Genomic DNA, 18,607 nt, shown 5'->3' with positions numbered 1-18,607 from the left:
GGATATTTCTCACCCTCTTTCCTTCCTCACAGCGAGTCACCATGACAATAATTGTTGCCTTCTGTTCCCAGATCATTCTCCAGAAATCATCTGTGGTTTCATCCTTGGGGCCTAGCAGGAGATATTTTAAGGGACTTTTTCAGAGTGCAGCCACATGAAAACACACTTGCCTTCCTGACATGCTTAGCCATGCAGTCTGAAAAGCTAAGTGATCACACAGATAACAGCCACACACTTTATTTCTTTATGGCTGCTGCCAGGAGGCTACAACATTTTAAATGTCTCATATGTATCTTTAGTGCATAGCCATGAAATCTGAAAACTTTTGGTGTTAAATCATATAATATGAGAAATCTGCCTTTGAAGTACAATTTGTTAATCTTCACAAAATTCCCTAAGTAAAAACTCACTGACAACTATTTCATATTAAATTTCAAAATTTCAGATTTTCATTATTTTCTTTAAATTTACAAATAGGCTTTTACTACTCTAAAAGAAATGGGTGAATAAAGAAAGCATATTCTTTTAAGGTTAAAAATTACCTTGTGCAGCAATGTATTTTCTTGGTTCTTTGAAGCCCTATAAAAAGTACATTGTTATCAACCTTTAGAAAGCAAGCATGAACAGTCAAAGATTTTCAACTTTAAAAAACAAATTCAATATACAACAGTTCAATAATACTGAATACATTACAAAGGTGGAAACAACTCAAATGGAAATCCTTAAAGGTGTTGATGCATTAAATGTTCAGACTATGGGATTTCTTCAATAGTATCTAAGATTTTTTTCAGTAAAAGTCACTCACATCAATATAACTTGCATTGATATAGTCCGATCCTGGATCTCCTGGGATCTCTGAGAGCTCAACACGGTTATGATCATCTGTTTAAATAATTTAAAAAAAATTATATCTCAAAGTAGTGAAAAATCAAATATTTATAAAATGCACAAAAATTATAATGAATACTCACATGGAAGAATATCAATGTAACGGTTTTTGTTCTGATTATGGCTTTTTTTGGCTTCCTTTATAGAAAATTTACTGAAAACTCTAGGAATACTCTGTAAAATACAATTTTTCTTTTATTAAATAAGTGTATATTTTAAATAGCTTCTATTTACAGTCAAATGCATATGGAAATAAGTTGGTATTACTGAATCTGGAAGATAACATTCTACTTTATATGACATTACTTCAAATATTTCTTATATCTGAAGTAGAAAAAATTTCTTTCCCTCAATATAGATAATATATATTTCCACAATTATATATTATTTATATCCCTATGGCTATGCAGTAAGAGTATAAAACATATGCATTAAAAGGTACTTTAAAATGAGAAGTATTTAGACTGCTTATTTTATATTTTTGCTGAAAAACACTTTCAGGGAAAAAAAAGTACTGTCATCTTACAATGAGGAGAGATTGGTAGCAAAATTAACTGGGGCCTATTTGATCTTAGATGACAATTTGCTCAATTTTCTAGATTATTTATTTATTTCTAACTAGTACTTCAAACACGCTCCCAAACGGAATTTTTCCAACCACCTGGTTAAAAATCTGTGGTATATTTTGAGCCAAGGACAAACCTGAAATTCGTCCAAGAAAAGCCTTCCTTCATCTGCAATCTTCCTCTTGTATGTGTCCAGCAATTGCTCTGAAGGTATCGGTTCTATGTTGAGAAGTTGCCTCTCATCTTCTTTAACTGCGTCAACAAGTTGAACATTTATTATTACTGATGTTCAAAATGTACATCACGTTTCAGTAAATGTGATTCTCGCATTGTCAGGTGAATTAGCAAAAGGACAAGCTTCTTTGTTTTAACGGCATATTTATTTTTTTAAAAACTGGTGTTGCCTGAGCCAGCTGTGAGAAGACAGGCCACAGGAATAACAGAACTTTTTCAGCTCTGCTGCCTGACTGGAGACATCTCTGGAGGAGGCCTCATGCAGGGACACTGCACCAACAGTGCTTTTGTACCACGTGTCAGCTGCCACGTTCAGGTCACACCCACAGCCCCAAGGCCACAGGAATTACACAGCCTTGCCTTCTAATTCAATGTTGATCAGTCATTGCCAGTGGTATAGGGAAATACTGTGCAAACAACCTACAAATGCATTGTCTAATTTTCCAAATTTCCTCCAATTTATTCTCTGAGTTGCAATTATCTGTTATATCCTCTCGAATGACAAAGTAACAATTGAACAAGTTTTAACACCTCCTATTAGACATTTATAAATTTTTTATTTACATTGAAAAGTTGTATTTTTTAGTAACCATGTATCTAAGCTAATGGATTTGCCTCTCAGCACAGTATGTAATATAGTTAGTTTCTGTGGGTTTAAGTGTTTTTTCTTTAAGCTTTCTGGTATTGACTGATCTTGTCTTTCTTTACAGGCTTTGAAATCTTGTGCAAAAAGTTGCATAAAATGTTTGGTTTCAGATTTGGGATTTGAAAGCCTTCAAAATTTTTCAGTAAACAACAACTGGCTAATGTTTAATTTCTTGTTTTGAAAAAGGCACACAGAAAAGGAAAATTCTGGTTGAAGCTCTATTTGATTCTGGACTTAGTCTCAGTGTTAAAAATACCACAAACATTGTCTGGGATAATAAAATTGGGTCTGTAATTAAATACTAACTAAGAATTTTTCAAATACTGACAAACTTTCAGTTCATTAAAGTATAAATACTTGTCCTACAAATTTACTGAAGTATTTTTTCCTCTATATAAGGTGTTATCATGTTGATATCTGTAATCTATGTATACAACCCAGAACATCAACTGTCCAAAGGTGGCAGCAAGACCTGAGACTAATTTTATTTCCACTTGCTAAATATATAAAGACTCACCTGCAACAAGGTTCACATCTTCAGAAGAATTGCTGTAAGAAGCAAAAGTATCTGTAAACACCTTGACTAGTAAGACATATATATGATAATGAGTTAAATAAAATCAGTTTTTTATGTGAACACCAAGGCCGTTCCCAGCCAGCAGACTGCATTACAAGCTCTCTGTGAAACAAAAGTGCCACAACTGCGACTATGCAGAGGTGTTTGGGATCCTTGTCTTCCTACCCTGAGCACTACTGAGGGGGAGAAACAAGGGGCCCATATCAAAAAGCTTTGTCACTTGCATAATTTTGTCCATATCACCTACTGCAAACTGATCTTTAATTCCTTCACTGGAGTGGCTGCCCACACCATCTTAATGTCTCTTGTTTGTGATAGAAAACCAACACATGCATAAAATGTAATGAAGTTTAAATGCTAAGCAGCCAAAACCAAGTCAGACTATTTGGAGCTGTACGAGTAAAAGTAGTTTTGCTTCCCTGAGCATAGAAATTTGCATATGAGCAAGAGCAGCTCCCTATCCCACTAAGGGAAAAAGCGGGGAGGGGAAAGGGGCTGGAAAAGATGAGACAACAATTTCTGTTGTTGCCAGAGGGCTGAAAGGTTTCAGAAAAAGTTGCCCAAACTCTTCTGTCTCTACCAGCAGCAAATGCCCCCTCACACCTTGCACCACCTCCCCTCAGAGCAATAGCAGCAGTCAACCCGGCTCGCCAGGACTCTGGTACAGGCATTGGGGAAGGCAATGGCCACTCCTCCATCACCATGCACTGTCCTACAGAACTGCTGAGTCACCTGGAGATTACTGTAATAAACAAAGTCTCTCTTAAATACTGTTTGGGGTGAACAAGCATTTTAAAGAATTTCAAGAAAGTGTGCATTATTTTCGTTGCTTTTGATTTAAATCATGAAGGAAACATTTTCCAGGTATTTCTGAATATTTTTTCACAAAACTAGAGACGTTTTATTCTAACAGATCAGTTCTTCTGTGCCTTGAACAAGGGTATAGCAGAAAGATTCTATATCTATTTCATTGTGTTGTCAGACAAACTCCAAAAATGAGCTTCTTTTGAAACAATTAAAAGGGAAAAAGATATCTTTTATCAGTATTAATAAAACATTAAACTTGCAACATTTTTCCACTACCCACTGAGAAATCTTACAAAAAACAGAAAGCCTCTCCCCCACAGTGAAAGAAACATGAACCTTACCTAAGCTTTTTTTGGTGAAGATCATAGATTTTGTACAGAACCAGTAGTAAAGCAATTGATGTCACAATGATCAAGAATGCCAAGAATATAATCAGGGCTCTAGAATTGTCTGGCAACAGAAAAAGAATATATTTTTATAATTTTAATTCCTTTTTTTATCTGTATACTTCCTAGAACCAGGGCTCATTAATTTTTTTGTTGTTGTTGTTTTGGTTTGGTTTTGGTTTATTTTGAGAAAGGAACTAAACAATTATTTTTATGTGTTTGGTTTAAGTTTACTATTCCAAAATAGAGAAGGGAATTTTGTTTCTTCATTTCTTCATTTTATTTCTTCATTAAATTTCTGTTACAATTAAGTCTCTTCATTCTTTATTTCCCTTTAAACTCTCCATGTCCACGTGTCAAAATGCTACAACTCACTAGTTCATCATTACCACGTTTGTCTCCTGCCCTGTGTGACCTTTACACCTGAGCAGTGGAGCTCTCACTTGCTCTTGACCTGAACATTGGGAATCTCTGCCAAGCCACAGATGTTCAGCTCTTGAAATGCAGGATCTGAACACAGGAAAGTAATCCTAAACTGAACAATTTAAGCTGGAGAAATTAATTTCTACTTGCATTTGAATGTTTCCTGAAGAAACCACAGCTGTGTAATAATTCTGAATTATGATCAATGACTTGTCAACATGATCTGTTATATTAATACTTAATTAAGATAATATTTTTTAAATGCAGATCAACTGTGAACTATAAAACAGGCAGTTTGGATTTTTAATTAGGAGCAATTTAATGGAATTCACAATTTACATTATTTATATTATGCTAAAGTCTAAAGGTAAAAAGGCTGTACACATTTACTTACATCTGGTTTTTATACTCCCCCGTACTGCCTCCCCTGTATGTTTGCTGTTAAACACTGAGATCTGTATGCAGCAGGTGAGAATAATAGAGATGTTAAGACACAAAAAGCAAAAATTTCTGCATACAATTTATTTTGAAAATAAAGCACAATGGATATTGAAATTCATCCATCTATTTTCAATTAATCAATCTCATTGACAGCAGCATCTGCTATATCTCTGTATAGCCCTTTATGGTGCAGCTTGGGTTTCTACCCAAGTTACAGCAAGATCTAGATCCAAAAATATGGAGATGACAGGAAAAAAATTCAGCAAAACAGGAAACACATCTTACAAAATCAAAATCAGATACATCTCAAGGAAAAATTAACTTTATCTCTTATCAAGTCTCTCAAATCTGAAAAATAACCATGCAATATATAAAAAACCCACTCATTGGCTTCAACAGTGCATATACAAGTAGTCAACTGAATTTGATATTTTAATATAAATTTCTGTATAGGAAGTAATTAATAGAAGTTTTGCAAGCAACAAGCCTCAAAAGAGTGAAATGCCTGAGAGAAGAGAAAATAGAAGGAGGCCTTCAAGAAAGCAAAGCTTTTGACATATTTTGTATGGAAACAAGGACTGCCTTGTAAGAGGATGATGTAAGAACATAGGAAAGGATCTGGACTGCTTTATGTCAAAAATCTTCACAGTGAAAAAATCCGAACAGTTTATTTCTGAGCAATTATCTCAAGACTTAAATCCCACATTTATACTCTGATTGAAATGACAGTCACATATTCATTAAATGAAATGTGTTTTAAACACTAAGATATTGGTCATACTGAAGAAACTATTTTAAACTTTTAGAAACCTAAAATTTCTCTCTTTTCCAAGTACAAACAATCTATTCAGCTTGTATTTTTCTTGTTGTCAGAATCTATGTGGAATAGCACACAAGGAATTGCTTGGTAGGTTAGGTACATATGCATTTTATTTCCAAAATAATAGCTATTTCTTTACATCTGTAGCCTACAGATCAATAGATTAATTCCTCTGCCATTACATTTGCCTTTTTTTTCCTAAAATGAAGTATAATATGCTTAAACAATGAAAATGCTGCAATATTTTAATATAATAAGCCTACTTACCTTAAATGTATAATTTGTCAAGTATGAAAGATCTTCTATTGTAAAATCACAATTCTCGCCGGTCTTGTAGGTTTTTCCATCATTCTCCCAAGTCAATTGAAATATTGTTTGTGGTCCATACACTTTTTGACGTTTGCACTTAATTTGGACAGCATTATCAGCTGTCAACTTTGCTTCAACAGCAGTCACTTTCTCTGGTACTGTACACAAAAGAAGTGTTACTGGTACTGTTCTTATAATTTCAAACCCAACATTTCACACTGTATGTGCTCACATCTGTTTATCTTCTCTCTTAATATAAATGTCATACATTTTCTTCCTTAAAAAATTCAATCCCAATTTAACAAGACAAGTAAAATCAGTTTTGGCTTAACCATAGGCTTATCTGAGCTAGAAAAGGTGTGAAGTGGAACTGAAAAGGCTGGGAAGATCAGAAGTCTACTGACAGTCAGGCTGCAAACACAGTATGATGGCAAATCTCTCTCTTACACCTGACATCACTTTCTCATTTGAAGAACGTGGGATGACAAAGAAGACAGGAGGACAAAGAGTTTTCCATGTGAGTATTCATTTCAAAACTTCTATAAATGAAATTTCCTGCCAGGAGTTACTGGTGTGTTAAAGCTGACCTAAAACCACAACAACTTTTTAATGATACAGAATCCGTTAAGTCTGATCTGTGTTTTCTAACTCTAATTTTGTATTTTGCAGCAAATATGTTTCAGACTGAGGGGCACAGCCCAAGGAACCTTTCACTGAGAGCTTATAAAACCTTTCAGAAAGTAAATAACCTTCTCCATAAGGCAGGCCCATTGGCCACATTTCAGGAGAACATCACCACGGAAATTTTCTTCAAAATAACTTCAACTTGCAAACTGGTATATTAAAAAAAAAAAAAAAGCAGCTACTTTTTTCTTCATATAAAGAGCTAAGAGGTGTGAGGATTTACAAGCAGATCAAATATCTCACGTGGGTATTTTACTTGGCTGAGTGTGAGGTTACGACGTATCTGCTCATTTTTATCCACAGGGCAGATCTGTTATTCCTATTCCACGTACTACTGAGAGAGCTGTGACAAGGAGAAAGTGAACTCTTCTGCAGGCAATGTGTTTGTTGAAGATGAAAACACATTTTATAAAATGTAGGGGTTTTCCTACTTCCAAGGATTTGTGCTCTACTGATAAAACCATAAAGCCATGAAACTCTCCCACTATCTGCTTGACCATGTTGTTACAGTTGGAGAAGGTCTAATCAATAAGATTGATTCATGAAGGGAAGCAACTTGTTATCTTCTAAAAAAAATAAGGGATATGAGGTTGTTTTGAGACTCATAAACTTATACTGTACACTGTAATCTTGACCTGAGTTACTAAAATATGAGTGGAACCCCAGAAAGTGGAGGCTTCAAAAAATACTATGCTCAAACAAGATTTTCATAGAGAAAAGAATCAAGATCATGCTCAAATTAGGGTTGGCTAAAAATTAAAGCCATTTTTAAATTTCTGTTACAATTAAGTCTCAGATCAAACTGTTTACATTTATCAATTAATTTATTTATCAGATCTTTATTTTTTTTGTGGGGCTTCAGGTGACAATTTTGATCCCTGTATACTTCAAATCATAAACTAAAATTTGTTAGCTCAGTGACCCAGAGTAATCAGGGGATTCTAATCTTTACATGGGTTGTCTATAAAACTGGCTGCAAAAGGTCTGCATATTCCACAGAGGGATAGGATTCAAATTCAAAACAATAGTCTGCCAGAAGCCCCTGTATTTCCCAAAGCTCTACAGAAGCACATTTAGTAAAAACAGCAGTCAGGTTTAATGTTCTTATATATCCATTTCTACAGACTTTCCAGGAGTGCTAAAAGCAACAAAAGACTTAATTATTCCTGTTATTAGGGGAAAAAAAGCAATCACTACTTAAAACAATCATTACATCACTATCACAAAGATAATATTTTATTTTTCATTTAAAAAAATCTTTTGTTTATTCAATGAAATTAAAGGAAATATTAATTTAGTATCTTACAAGGCATAAGCCATTATAGTTTTCCTTTAGCTATATATCTATATTAGCTAAATCTGGAGGTGGTGCAGCTAGAGCTAAAAAAGTACTGGAAAAAAACAGGTAAATATGAGGGTTTGGGTAGGTTTGGATTTTGTTTTGTTGCTTTTTTCCTCAAAGCAGGAACTAAAATAGTATGAGGCTCTACATCTGAAGATTAAAAGGGGGAAAAACCCCAACAAAGTAAAAAGGACTGCATCTCTATTACACCTTTTCTACATCAGGAGAATATCTCTGAAGTCTGTTGGTTTGGGGTTTTTCTAGCTTCTCATCTAGATTTATCAATTGAATGTGTATGGCAAACAGAGAATCGGGACCACAGGGCTAAGCTTTTGAAAGTATAACCCCAAAAAGGTGCACAAACCTTTCTGTCAGCAAAAGGGCTGGCACACATTTGTCTTTAACCTAATGTTGGAAGGCAACTGTGTACATGTACACCCAAACTGATCAACACCCAGTACAGACATCAGTGCTGGTGCAGCCTGGGCTATGCAGGTCTGCCTCAAGCAAACAGGTAACTACAGAGCAGAAGGTACAGTCTGCACAGCTTTGTAGCTTGCAGGCCACAAAATAAAACACAAACATTTTTCATTCTATTTTTGTTTAATTTGAATCCTTTCTTTAGATTGGGACATAATGCTTTCTAAAATCTTAACAAGAATTGCAAATGAATGAAGAACTTTTTTTTTTTAAATCTTATATAATACTAATACCAAGTGCATAATTAAAAATAGATTAACATTAAAAATTAAAAAAGAGACACTGATAATATGAGTGTCAATAAAATTATTTTAATGTTAATCAGTTTCTTGGTTAATAGCAATACCATGTATAAAATATAATGAACTACAAGAGAAGAGTACATATTCTTTGTGTTATTATCAGCCTCATTCATAATAGTTAGCAAACAAGAGACTTACCTCCTTCTTCTGTTATAATGTTACGCTTTTCAGGTTCACCCTTAAGTTTTCTGTTCTGTTTGGAGTTCGTATATGCAGTCACCCAAACAGAAACATTGCTATAGGGTTCAGGTACATTGAAAGTCCAGTCAGTCATGTTGATTTCTGTCTCCTTACAAAAAACTGAAAAATGAATTAATGAAATCTATTTTATAACCGCAGGAGCTCTTACACTTCATCAGAGCTACCTAAAACCACTGTCATGTGTATTTCTATTTTAATTGCCTTTTACTTGGTTTCTTTGTCTTGCTTACTAATACTAAGTGAAGGTTCAGGAAGAAGAGGAAATATAAAACCACAAAAGGAAAGACATACTTTCTTCTGCATTCAGCCTGGGAAGGGGTTAGCAGAAAGGCGTCACTCTGCACACTGAGCAAGTCTGTACTGGTGTGGTGTGAGAGATGTTATGTGCTCTCAGTGGTGGCAAGCAGGAGAGAAAGGAATTGCAGGAGAAGCAACTTGGGCAAAGCTATTAACCCACACTGCAAATGGGGCTTTGGTGGCCTGGGAAACTGGGGAGCAATGGCCTTCCCATGTTTCCTTCTGGCTGATTTCAGATGTGACCTCCCTGTGCCCCCACATTACTACCTTGGTCTCCCACACTGGCCAAGCCAAACCAATCACAGAAACTGGTTCATGGGGCTGCCACCCCTTTGGGTAGTGGTCAAATTCAGGACATGGAGGATGGGAGAGATTATTTGTATCTGGGGAACACAGGACCACGACAGGCTTTGGTTCCTGTGGCAGTCTGGGTTTACATAACCTCCAGTATGTGAACAGAAAGGATGAATTAAGCCAGAGCTAGCTTAAACCTGACATATATTTATTATTATCAGGCTCTTCGATTTAAAAACCTCATTTTCCAGTCCTTGTTTTGAAGAGAAGCTCACATCTGGAAAATGTGATCCCAGCGTAATGACTACAAAATTAACCATTTAAATGTAAGATGGCCTAGACCACCATCTCTGAAAGGAGTGGTCATTTAGTAGAAGACAATCCTCTAGCTATACCTATCTAAACATGCGTATACTAACTGGCATACTCAGGATCCCTTGCTTTTACATACTTTGTTGTTACTCAGAAGGCAGGTCCTCTCAGAGAATATATTGACCAGCTAAAGCAGCATTTTCTGAGACAGAGAGCACCATTCTGCAAACTGATCAGGCAACTGTCAGAACTAATACTTAACACAAGAAAAATGAGAACTGAAGGTGACAGGGTTGTGTCCTGGCGTGGGAAACTGAATAATCTTAACTGAAGGTTCAACTGGAACAACCTCAAAGGAAAGAAATGTAAATGTTTGCTAAAAAAAAAATGCAGTTTTAAGAGATTCCAATATGGTTTGACAGTGCATCATGCTTGGTGCTCTGTAATTATGTACATACAATGAAGTATTTAACAGTGAATATACTTACCTTGGCCATTCACAAAGCATTGCACAAGGTAGCCATGTATGGGACCCTTTGAAGTGTTGCTAGGTTCCCTCCATGTAACTTTTACATTTGTCCCACTAGAATTTACATCAAGTTTTTCTGGTGCTTCTGGAGCTGTTGGAAAACAAAAATAACAATAATTAGCAATAAAAGAAAATGCAAATATTCCTCTTTTTACCTACTTCGATAAGTCAAATTTCATCAGATACTAAAGCAAGATACCAAACAATGTGAAATATTTATTGTACTCTATTTCGTTCCAAGAAATGATTCATAAGTATAAACTGAGTATATGTAAAATCATCATATTACAGTAATTTCATAAATTTAATTAATTCTGGATAAGGTGAATACAACAATATCATATATTACTAAAATTGTCCAGCATTTCCAAATATTAACCATTGGTTTTATTCTCTTATAATTTTAACAAACCATGTGTTTGGCCTGGATTTTTATCTGCAGGTTACCTGATTTAGGTTGTTTTCTTTTTTAATTCAGAAAAATAAAGGTAAGCTATTTCCAAGGGTAATGCTTTGGAAAAAAAATATCATTTTATATGGATATATTCTTTGCAATTATTCTATTACGCCTTTCTTCAAATCAAGAACTTAAGACCTGTTTCTGACTAAATCTGTACTTTTCCTTATATTTGGCCATGTTCTCAACCTCCAAAACAACAACAAAAAAAATAAAAATCACCATCTCTGATAGGAGGAGAGAAAGGCATCAGACTGGAAGACTGAGACTGGGGCTGGAGAGGGAAATGAAGACTGTGACTGCAATCACAGAAAAAACACAAGGGGAGGAGACCAGGAGGGAGGAGCTGGAGGAGAACCTGAGTGTGGTGGAGCATGTTTCTCAAAATATATCTTCAACCACAGGAAACACAGACAGTAGGATTCATTGTAGGGGTTCCCAGAAATATGTGAAATGTATAGCAAAAATAAGCATTACACTTACCACCATAATCTGTAGTTATGGTGAAGCTTTGGTTGGCAACCACATTTTTAGGAAAATACATGGTTCCATAGCAGTTGTACTCGCGGTTGGGTGATAAATTGTTCAGACTTTTACATTTCTTTTGATTTGGAGGTATGAAGTCTGGTAAATCTGTAGAGCTTACTGGATCTGTAGACACAAAAAGAGGTTGATCAATACTTTTTTCACAATTCCAAAATTGAATGGCCCCATTTTAACTGGGATTTTCTCTACCATATTTATTCAGTGCAATTTGCAATAAACTATCACAATATTCCAAACAGAAAAATGTACAGCCTGGTCCAATGTACAATCCGGCCCAAGTTTCAGGTTCTTTTGAAAGCTCCTATGATTTGACTGTCTTAGAAAACAGGTTTCCCAGAGAAATCATAATATGTCATGGGAGTCTGGCAGAACCCTGGAATGGCTTCCTATCTCTTCAGTTCCCTGAAAGAGGAAATTTCCAGCCCTAGACATTCATCAGACATTTTTCTGGGACACTTGAGGACAGTCAGCATCCATATCTTCCCTATCACACCAGGAGCCTTTGAGCCAGCATCTCCTCATGCTGGCTGGCTCCAGGAGCAGAGAGCCTGGACTCCCACCATCCAGGAGCCTGCACAGCCAGTTGCCCAGGCAGCCTGCAAGGGATCAGCTCACAGCAGACTCACCAAGTGCAGGATTTCCAAAATATTCAGCTCCCCATCAGACCTCCAAGCAGGACCTCAAAATCTCCAGAAGCCTCCAATTTGTGAAGCTGGTAAACTCAGCAAAAGATCTCTCTGGGTTTGAACTTTCTCCAGATCTGCAGTGTGTGGGGATGGCAGTCCCCAAACTGGTGATACTGGAAATTCTAAACTACACTTCCCTCAAACTGGCACAATTAATTGAAATCTGCCAAAAGACTAAATCTGTCATCAAAAGACAACATCAGCATTGCTTTTAAAAATGAATGAATAGAAGTGACTTACCTTTGCAGACAGGAATCACACGAGCACAGGCGAGTGAGCTACTCCAACATAACAGTGCAGATGTGCTGTCTTCTTTCTCAACTACAAAAGGTTCACTGTCGACTGAAACAGAATTAATATTATACATCACTGTGACATTGGCTATATTGATGCTTTAAATAAGTTTGCTCTTTTATATTTTTTTACTTGTTCTGCAATATAAAGAAACAATTGGCATAGGGTAATTACAAAGAATTTAACAAGGAATGGAACATAAAAGTTGAAAAAGCCTACATGAGATGAAGACATGATGATATTTAAACAATAAATGAAACTTTTAGTCCAAACTTCCAGTGTAAATAGCAGCTTTGAAGTGGTGGCTGGTTTTGCTATTGCTTACTACACTGCATATGGTCAAGGTAGTTAAAGTTCCCTTTTCCCTCAACAATGAGAAAATTACATTTTTTATATTGTACTTTAAGAAAATACTGAGGGGTGTTAATGTACAACTTCAAAATATCTTGCAAATCAAGCACAAAGTATGAAAACCTTCTGTCTAAGTCTCTGAAAAGAGACAAAAATAGATGCTGAAACCCAGGGAAATTGAATGACTACATATAAAAAAAAACCAAAATGACAAAAAAAAAGAACACAAAACAAAACCAACTAAAAACACCACCAAAAACCCCCTGCTAAATCCCTTGTATATCTACCTGGTGGAACAGTAAGATAATTGTCTGGACAGGATTTAACTTGAACTGTGTATCTCATGCATTTCTGAAGATTTACTGTATAGGTGCTGGAATCCGCAATTATTCTTTTGTTTTCCTCCACAATTACATATTCTCTGGATATTGTGAGATTTCTCAGCTCAACGTCAGCCGTGTTATTGCTGTATTCTTCAATTATGCTGCTTTCAATACCATCATCTAAAAGACAAATAGCAAACAATGATTTTATGACAATTTTTTAAAAAGCATTAAATGTTTTTGGCACCCCCATGTGTTTTAAGAATCAGAAAATACTAAAAATTAGCTGCTCCTCATTCTTTATTTTTGTTTTTTATTTATCTTTTATTTAAGAGAAATGTTTAGTCAAAACAGAAAATTTCCTTAGTAAAATATTCTTTTCAATAATTCTCTAGTTAAGGAAACTAAAAATTAAAAATATGTACATTCCAGAAATAGATTTACTTTCATTTAAAATGTTAGATCAAAGTGAAATACTTTGTTTTGAAATGTTAGATCATTTGGTTTTGAAACATTGTTTCATTTGACAGATATTCCACATTTTCCTATTCAAAGCATTTCAGAACCATCTAGTAAATAATGGCCATAGTCTATTCTTGAAAATTAGAGAGGCCTGTAATTCTGAAGAGAGATAAATCAATGCCTGAACTTTAGTTCTACATGACTTACAAATTGCAGTTTGCACCATGTGATTATCAGCATGATGGGGAAAAACTAGAGAGGGCCTAGTGGGATGAAGTAGATCAATTCTGCAGCCCTGATATAAACAGCTTAATGCAGGGCAATTCAACAGAACTGTAAGTGGAAGTGAGAAGACTAGAATTGTTAATAACTTTATTCCTACTTCTTCCAGAACTGGAAGACATTTTATAAAATAATCTGAGATGCTAACTTTTTTCTTTGCTTTTTTTTTTACTGCTTTATCAGCTTTACCAATTTTCTACATTTGACTTTATTATTTGGTCACATTTCAAGACTGAGGGAGAATAAGAGGTTTGACTCTTACCACAAGGTAATGAAGTTGTCACTGTGGTTCCTATAAGAAAAGAAAACAAAATGAAGGTCTATCTTACCAGGCTTGTTTTTTTCACAGAGCATTGGAGAAGGGTGACCAATACTGTCCCAAACTATTAATTAAATATATTCAATACAAGCAAACTTATTTAGCACTCCTCTCGGATTTGAAATAGGGAAGAGATCATCAGCTATACATAACTCCATTTTTAACTAGTTATTTTAGAGATCATGTGTCTTTCACAATTTTCCAATTACATCACTGAACTAGAAATCAAACTGGTTTTATTAATATTTCTGAATACAAAGTTACACAAGAATATTCCAGAATCACACATTCTCATAGCAGTATCATAAGCTATAGCAGTTTTCCAGGATATGTATGCTGTGAAATGGTTAACTGAACAGTATAAAATGTCACTAAAGAACCAAAATTTGCCTACTTTTTGCTCTGCCACTCTTATCTTTGGAAAGAGATTTATACAACAGTACAGATCATTTTACAATAATTGTTACACTAAGGTATCCAAAAGAAATTATGAGCTTTATGGTATTTAGAAAATCTGTACAGAATATCTTCATCCTGAAAACAGTGACTTAAAATATCCTAAGGTATAAATATTACCAAAAGAGACTGATATCTAATTTTTTTTTGTAGAAGATAGGCCCTAGATTTGCCTCCCCCAGGCTGGGACTCACCTGGCTGAATAGTGGCCCTCATGAGAGGGCAAACTGAGAGGGTCCATTGTGGAGTTACCAAGATTGTTAGGGGCAGAACACCCACAAATAACAGCTAAGCTCAGTTTGTGAAAGAGCAGACAGTAGCCTACAGCTGCTGGAAGGGCAGTTAAAAATGATGGCAAGAGTCCAGCTCCTGGATGTACTTTCCTCAAGCACACACACATATTTTACTGACCTGAGTAATTCCTTACAACCCAAATGCAATTATAATGTGTGCGCTTGCATCATTAGATCCCAAGAAAATACTACTGCTGTGTGAAACAAAAAAGGAAGCCACCAGAAAACAGAGAAGCACACAGATCTTGGATGTATTCACACTTTTTTGCTGCTTGAGCAAATTTCTGTGAATAACAAGAGGAGTACTGACACAGTAATTGACAGATTTACCCCCCTACTACGTGCCACTGTGTGTAAATGATTTCTATTTTGCACCCGCTTGACAAGTAGCAAATCTGATATCTTTAATATTACTCATTAACTATTAATAAGATTCCTAAAAACACCCTTAAGTTTAATGCAGCTGTATGCCTAATTTGTATGCTTAGGTTTGATAACAGAAATTCAAAATGAATTGCCTCATTCTAGCACATTTTCTGTGCATCAAGCATCATAGTTGTGGTAACTGTGTGCAAGTTTGTCACCTATTGTGTGAGTGGGGGTGATTCCAGTGTTTGCTGGCGTGCTGACTGGTGAGGTGGTGCTGTGCAAGGATGTTGAATTGTAATCATCTGTAAGGAAATAAACAACATATCAGCATTAAAAGTGAAATTCATTCTTTCATATGGCTATGTCATCAAAAATGTGTTATACCACAGCCCTTCCCTGCTTTTTTTCATAGGGAATATTTGTAACTTGGAGAAGAGTGCTGAAAGAAAAGTGATGTTAGCATAGCAAATAAGAAAATGAGTATTTTAAAAGGAAGCAAATTTTTAGGAGTATACCATTTACAAATAAATTTTCTGATGTACAAGAACTACTTTTGTTTTGCCATTATTTAGGAATAATCCAGGATGGAGTCAACATACAAAATGGTGTTACAATTTGTGAACTGGGAAAACTAAAACATTTTGCTATATTCTTACAGTAAAACACAATTATGAATAGTGCTTGTGTTCTTTCAGAAACAAGAACTCTCATAGTGCTCATTTGCCAGATCACGCATCTTGCTCACTATATTACTTACTATATTTCAATATTTATCCCCCAGCTTATAAACCAGAGACAGGTTTCTATATTCTTTTTCAGGCCCATTCCTATTGCTCTTGCATTGGCAGCAGACTTCTTGACAGCAGCTGGCATTTTGATACTGCTGTGACGACTGCAAGACTTGGCCCTCAGATACCAGATCCTGGAAATAATCCTGGTATTGTCACTGTGCCAAATTGCAGACAACTTTTCTATCTGCTGAACCATAAGCTGAAAAAGGCTACCTTGATGTTGGACTACTTAGTCCCTCCCCTACAATTCTGAGAGCAGGGAGTGGCATCTAAAGGAAGACAGCAAACCTGATGAAGGACTCTCGGAGGCAATGAGAGTGCGTGTGGTGAGGGCAGCAGTGCTGTCGTGTGGTGGATTGCTGAGTCCCGTGGCAGGGGTGGAGCCTGCGTGCGTGGACAAGTATGTGCTGTCTGCAGGAGAGACACCTGTGGTGAGAGGTACAGCAGTTTCGTTAATGCTTCGAGTCTGCCCGGCCAAGGAGGAACACAAAGCTGTCCATGACACAGGGCACAGTGCTGGAGCACTCGCACACCGGGAATTTGTTAGTAAGCAAAGGCACACTGAACGCTCAAAGTGTTAGGGGGTCCAACAGATGTCAGATGAACATCCAGTGAGTATAACCCTTTTTGGAGCTGACTGCTCATCCTTTGTGCTAAATGCTGTGTTTTAAAATATACTCAAATGCATTACTCAAAATCAGACTTATCTGTTATTCTTGGCTATCAAGACAGCATATTTCATTTCATGAAGTGAATGAAAATGCGTTATACGCCCTGTGAAGTAACCATGTGTTGGCAAAGGGATGAAGAAATTATCAGGAAAAAAAAAATTCAATGCAGTTCTGTCCATGTAAATAAGATTTCTTACCAGGTGTGGTCATTGTTGCATCTTCTCCTGAAAAAGAGAGAGAGAGAGAGAAAGTGTAAATTAAACTTTCAAGGAATTATGCCAAAAATATGAAAAGACACATTCCTTCCTCCCAACTATCAGCTGATCTTTCCCCAGGGAATTACAGATTCTTAAGTAATATTTATTGGATGTAGCAACAACCAGACCCCCTAAAATATCAAGCATATCATCATAGAATCATAGAATCACAGAATGGCCTGGGTTGGAAGAGATCTTAAAGATCACTTAGTTCAAACACCCCTGCCATGGGCAGAGATGCCAAACAGTAGATCAGGTTGCTCAGGGTCCCATCCAACCTGTTCTTGAACAATTCCAGGGACAGGGCATCTACAACTTCTCTGGGCAACCTGTTCCAGTGTCTCAGCACCCTCACAGTAAAGAATTTCCTCCTAACATCTAATCCGAATCCTTCATCTTTTAGTTTGAAACCGTTCTCCCTTGTCCTATCACTATCTGTCCACGCAATAAATCATTCTCCCTCTTTTTTATAAGACCCCTTTAAGTACTGGAAGGCCACAATCTTTTACTAATTTTGAGGATTATAAAATTCCATTTTGACACAAGAATCCTGAAATCCATCCCCAAAGTTCCCTCCAGACATATCCCTCTAACACAGCCTGCCGTGCTTTCAGCAAGGAACAAAGCCACTTGTTCATACACTCCTTGCTGGGACTATTCCATAAGCTTTCAGCCACCTGTTTGTCTCTTCCTTTCTCCTCTCTTTTTCTACTAGTTCTTTCCCACTATATTTGTATCTTGGTGGCACATGTGTTTTTCAGAGAGTATTTCCCTGTTTACAATTTCTCTGTTTCTTCAGCTTTCCTACATGGCACTTCACAACTGCTGTAGTTCTACTCTTTTGAAAATAAACTCCTTCAACCTTTAAAGCAAAAAATCAGGTTTATATGAAAAACTGCAACATTTATGAAAGATACGTGTTCTGTTGCCCTGTTCATGTGCCAGCATCAAAACCATGTCTCTCATCTCTGACACAGAAGATCAACACAGGCAGATCTCCTGGAACTCCTAAGATTTTCTCCTCATCGACCCGAAAGCAGCAGCACAGGTGTAGGCTGCTCAATAGCCACCATGGTTTGTGCACCCTGTGTGGACAGTTCAGAAGCCCAACAACAGCCACTAAAAAAACCCACAACCAGTGATGACAAAGTGAGTTGTGGACAGTGAGCAATTTCTTTGTGCTCAGAACTGTCATGAAGTGTGTATAAGCCATGATATGACTACAAATGTAAACAAAACCGAATGCCTTGTAAATATTTTTCTAGTGAGCAGTTGAGTTTCCTGTGGATTGCATGTTATTCAGGACCTCTTACTACAAGCTAAAATTTGGAAAAAGCTGGTAACCTGATATCCTACAGAAAAAGTAGCAACAGAAGTCAAATAAAGCTCAGCTAAAAACAGTGACGCAGAGCCAGCTATTTCTTTCTTTACAGAAGTGGGGAGAGGTGTTGCCTAAAATTTGATCCGTGACATGAGGACATTGTCTGCCTACATTTTGCCTGGAATCATATG

The 18,607-nt window shown here is 36.3% G+C and overlaps 1 protein-coding gene across 5 annotated transcripts in view; it reads right to left on the bottom strand.

Moving 5' to 3' along the window:
• PTPRC (protein tyrosine phosphatase, receptor type C) overlaps positions 1–18,607 on the bottom strand; it is a 60,506-nt gene that overhangs the window by 9,951 nt on the left and 31,948 nt on the right. For 2 of the 5 annotated variants that reach the window (XM_027671877.1, XM_027671878.1), the window contains 16 exons: positions 17,036–17,062; positions 14,202–14,231; positions 13,160–13,375; positions 12,468–12,569; positions 11,479–11,646; positions 10,498–10,629; positions 9,044–9,205; positions 6,056–6,255; positions 4,922–4,982; positions 4,060–4,168; positions 2,852–2,883; positions 1,591–1,706; positions 972–1,062; positions 806–882; positions 543–579; positions 14–111 (listed from right to left, as the gene is read on the bottom strand). In XM_027671877.1, the coding sequence (XP_027527678.1) occupies positions 14–111; positions 543–579; positions 806–882; positions 972–1,062; positions 1,591–1,706; positions 2,852–2,883; positions 4,060–4,168; positions 4,922–4,982; positions 6,056–6,255; positions 9,044–9,205; positions 10,498–10,629; positions 11,479–11,646; positions 12,468–12,569; positions 13,160–13,375; positions 14,202–14,231; positions 17,036–17,062 (1,658 nt within the window). Of the gene's footprint in view, positions 1–13; positions 112–542; positions 580–805; positions 883–971; positions 1,063–1,590; positions 1,707–2,851; positions 2,884–4,059; positions 4,169–4,921; positions 4,983–6,055; positions 6,256–9,043; positions 9,206–10,497; positions 10,630–11,478; positions 11,647–12,467; positions 12,570–13,159; positions 13,376–14,201; positions 14,232–15,591; positions 15,679–16,455; positions 16,594–17,035; positions 17,063–18,607 lie in introns of all 5 variants that reach the window. The other 3 variants (XM_027671873.1, XM_027671875.1, XM_027671876.1) reach the window with 3 other exon arrangements.

Source organism: Neopelma chrysocephalum, unplaced genomic scaffold (genome assembly GCF_003984885.1).
Source record: "Neopelma chrysocephalum unplaced genomic scaffold, ASM398488v2 Primary Assembly neopelma1_97222, whole genome shotgun sequence".
Lineage (NCBI taxonomy): Eukaryota > Metazoa > Chordata > Aves > Passeriformes > Pipridae > Neopelma > Neopelma chrysocephalum.
This window is presented reverse-complemented; position numbering and strand designations above follow the sequence as displayed.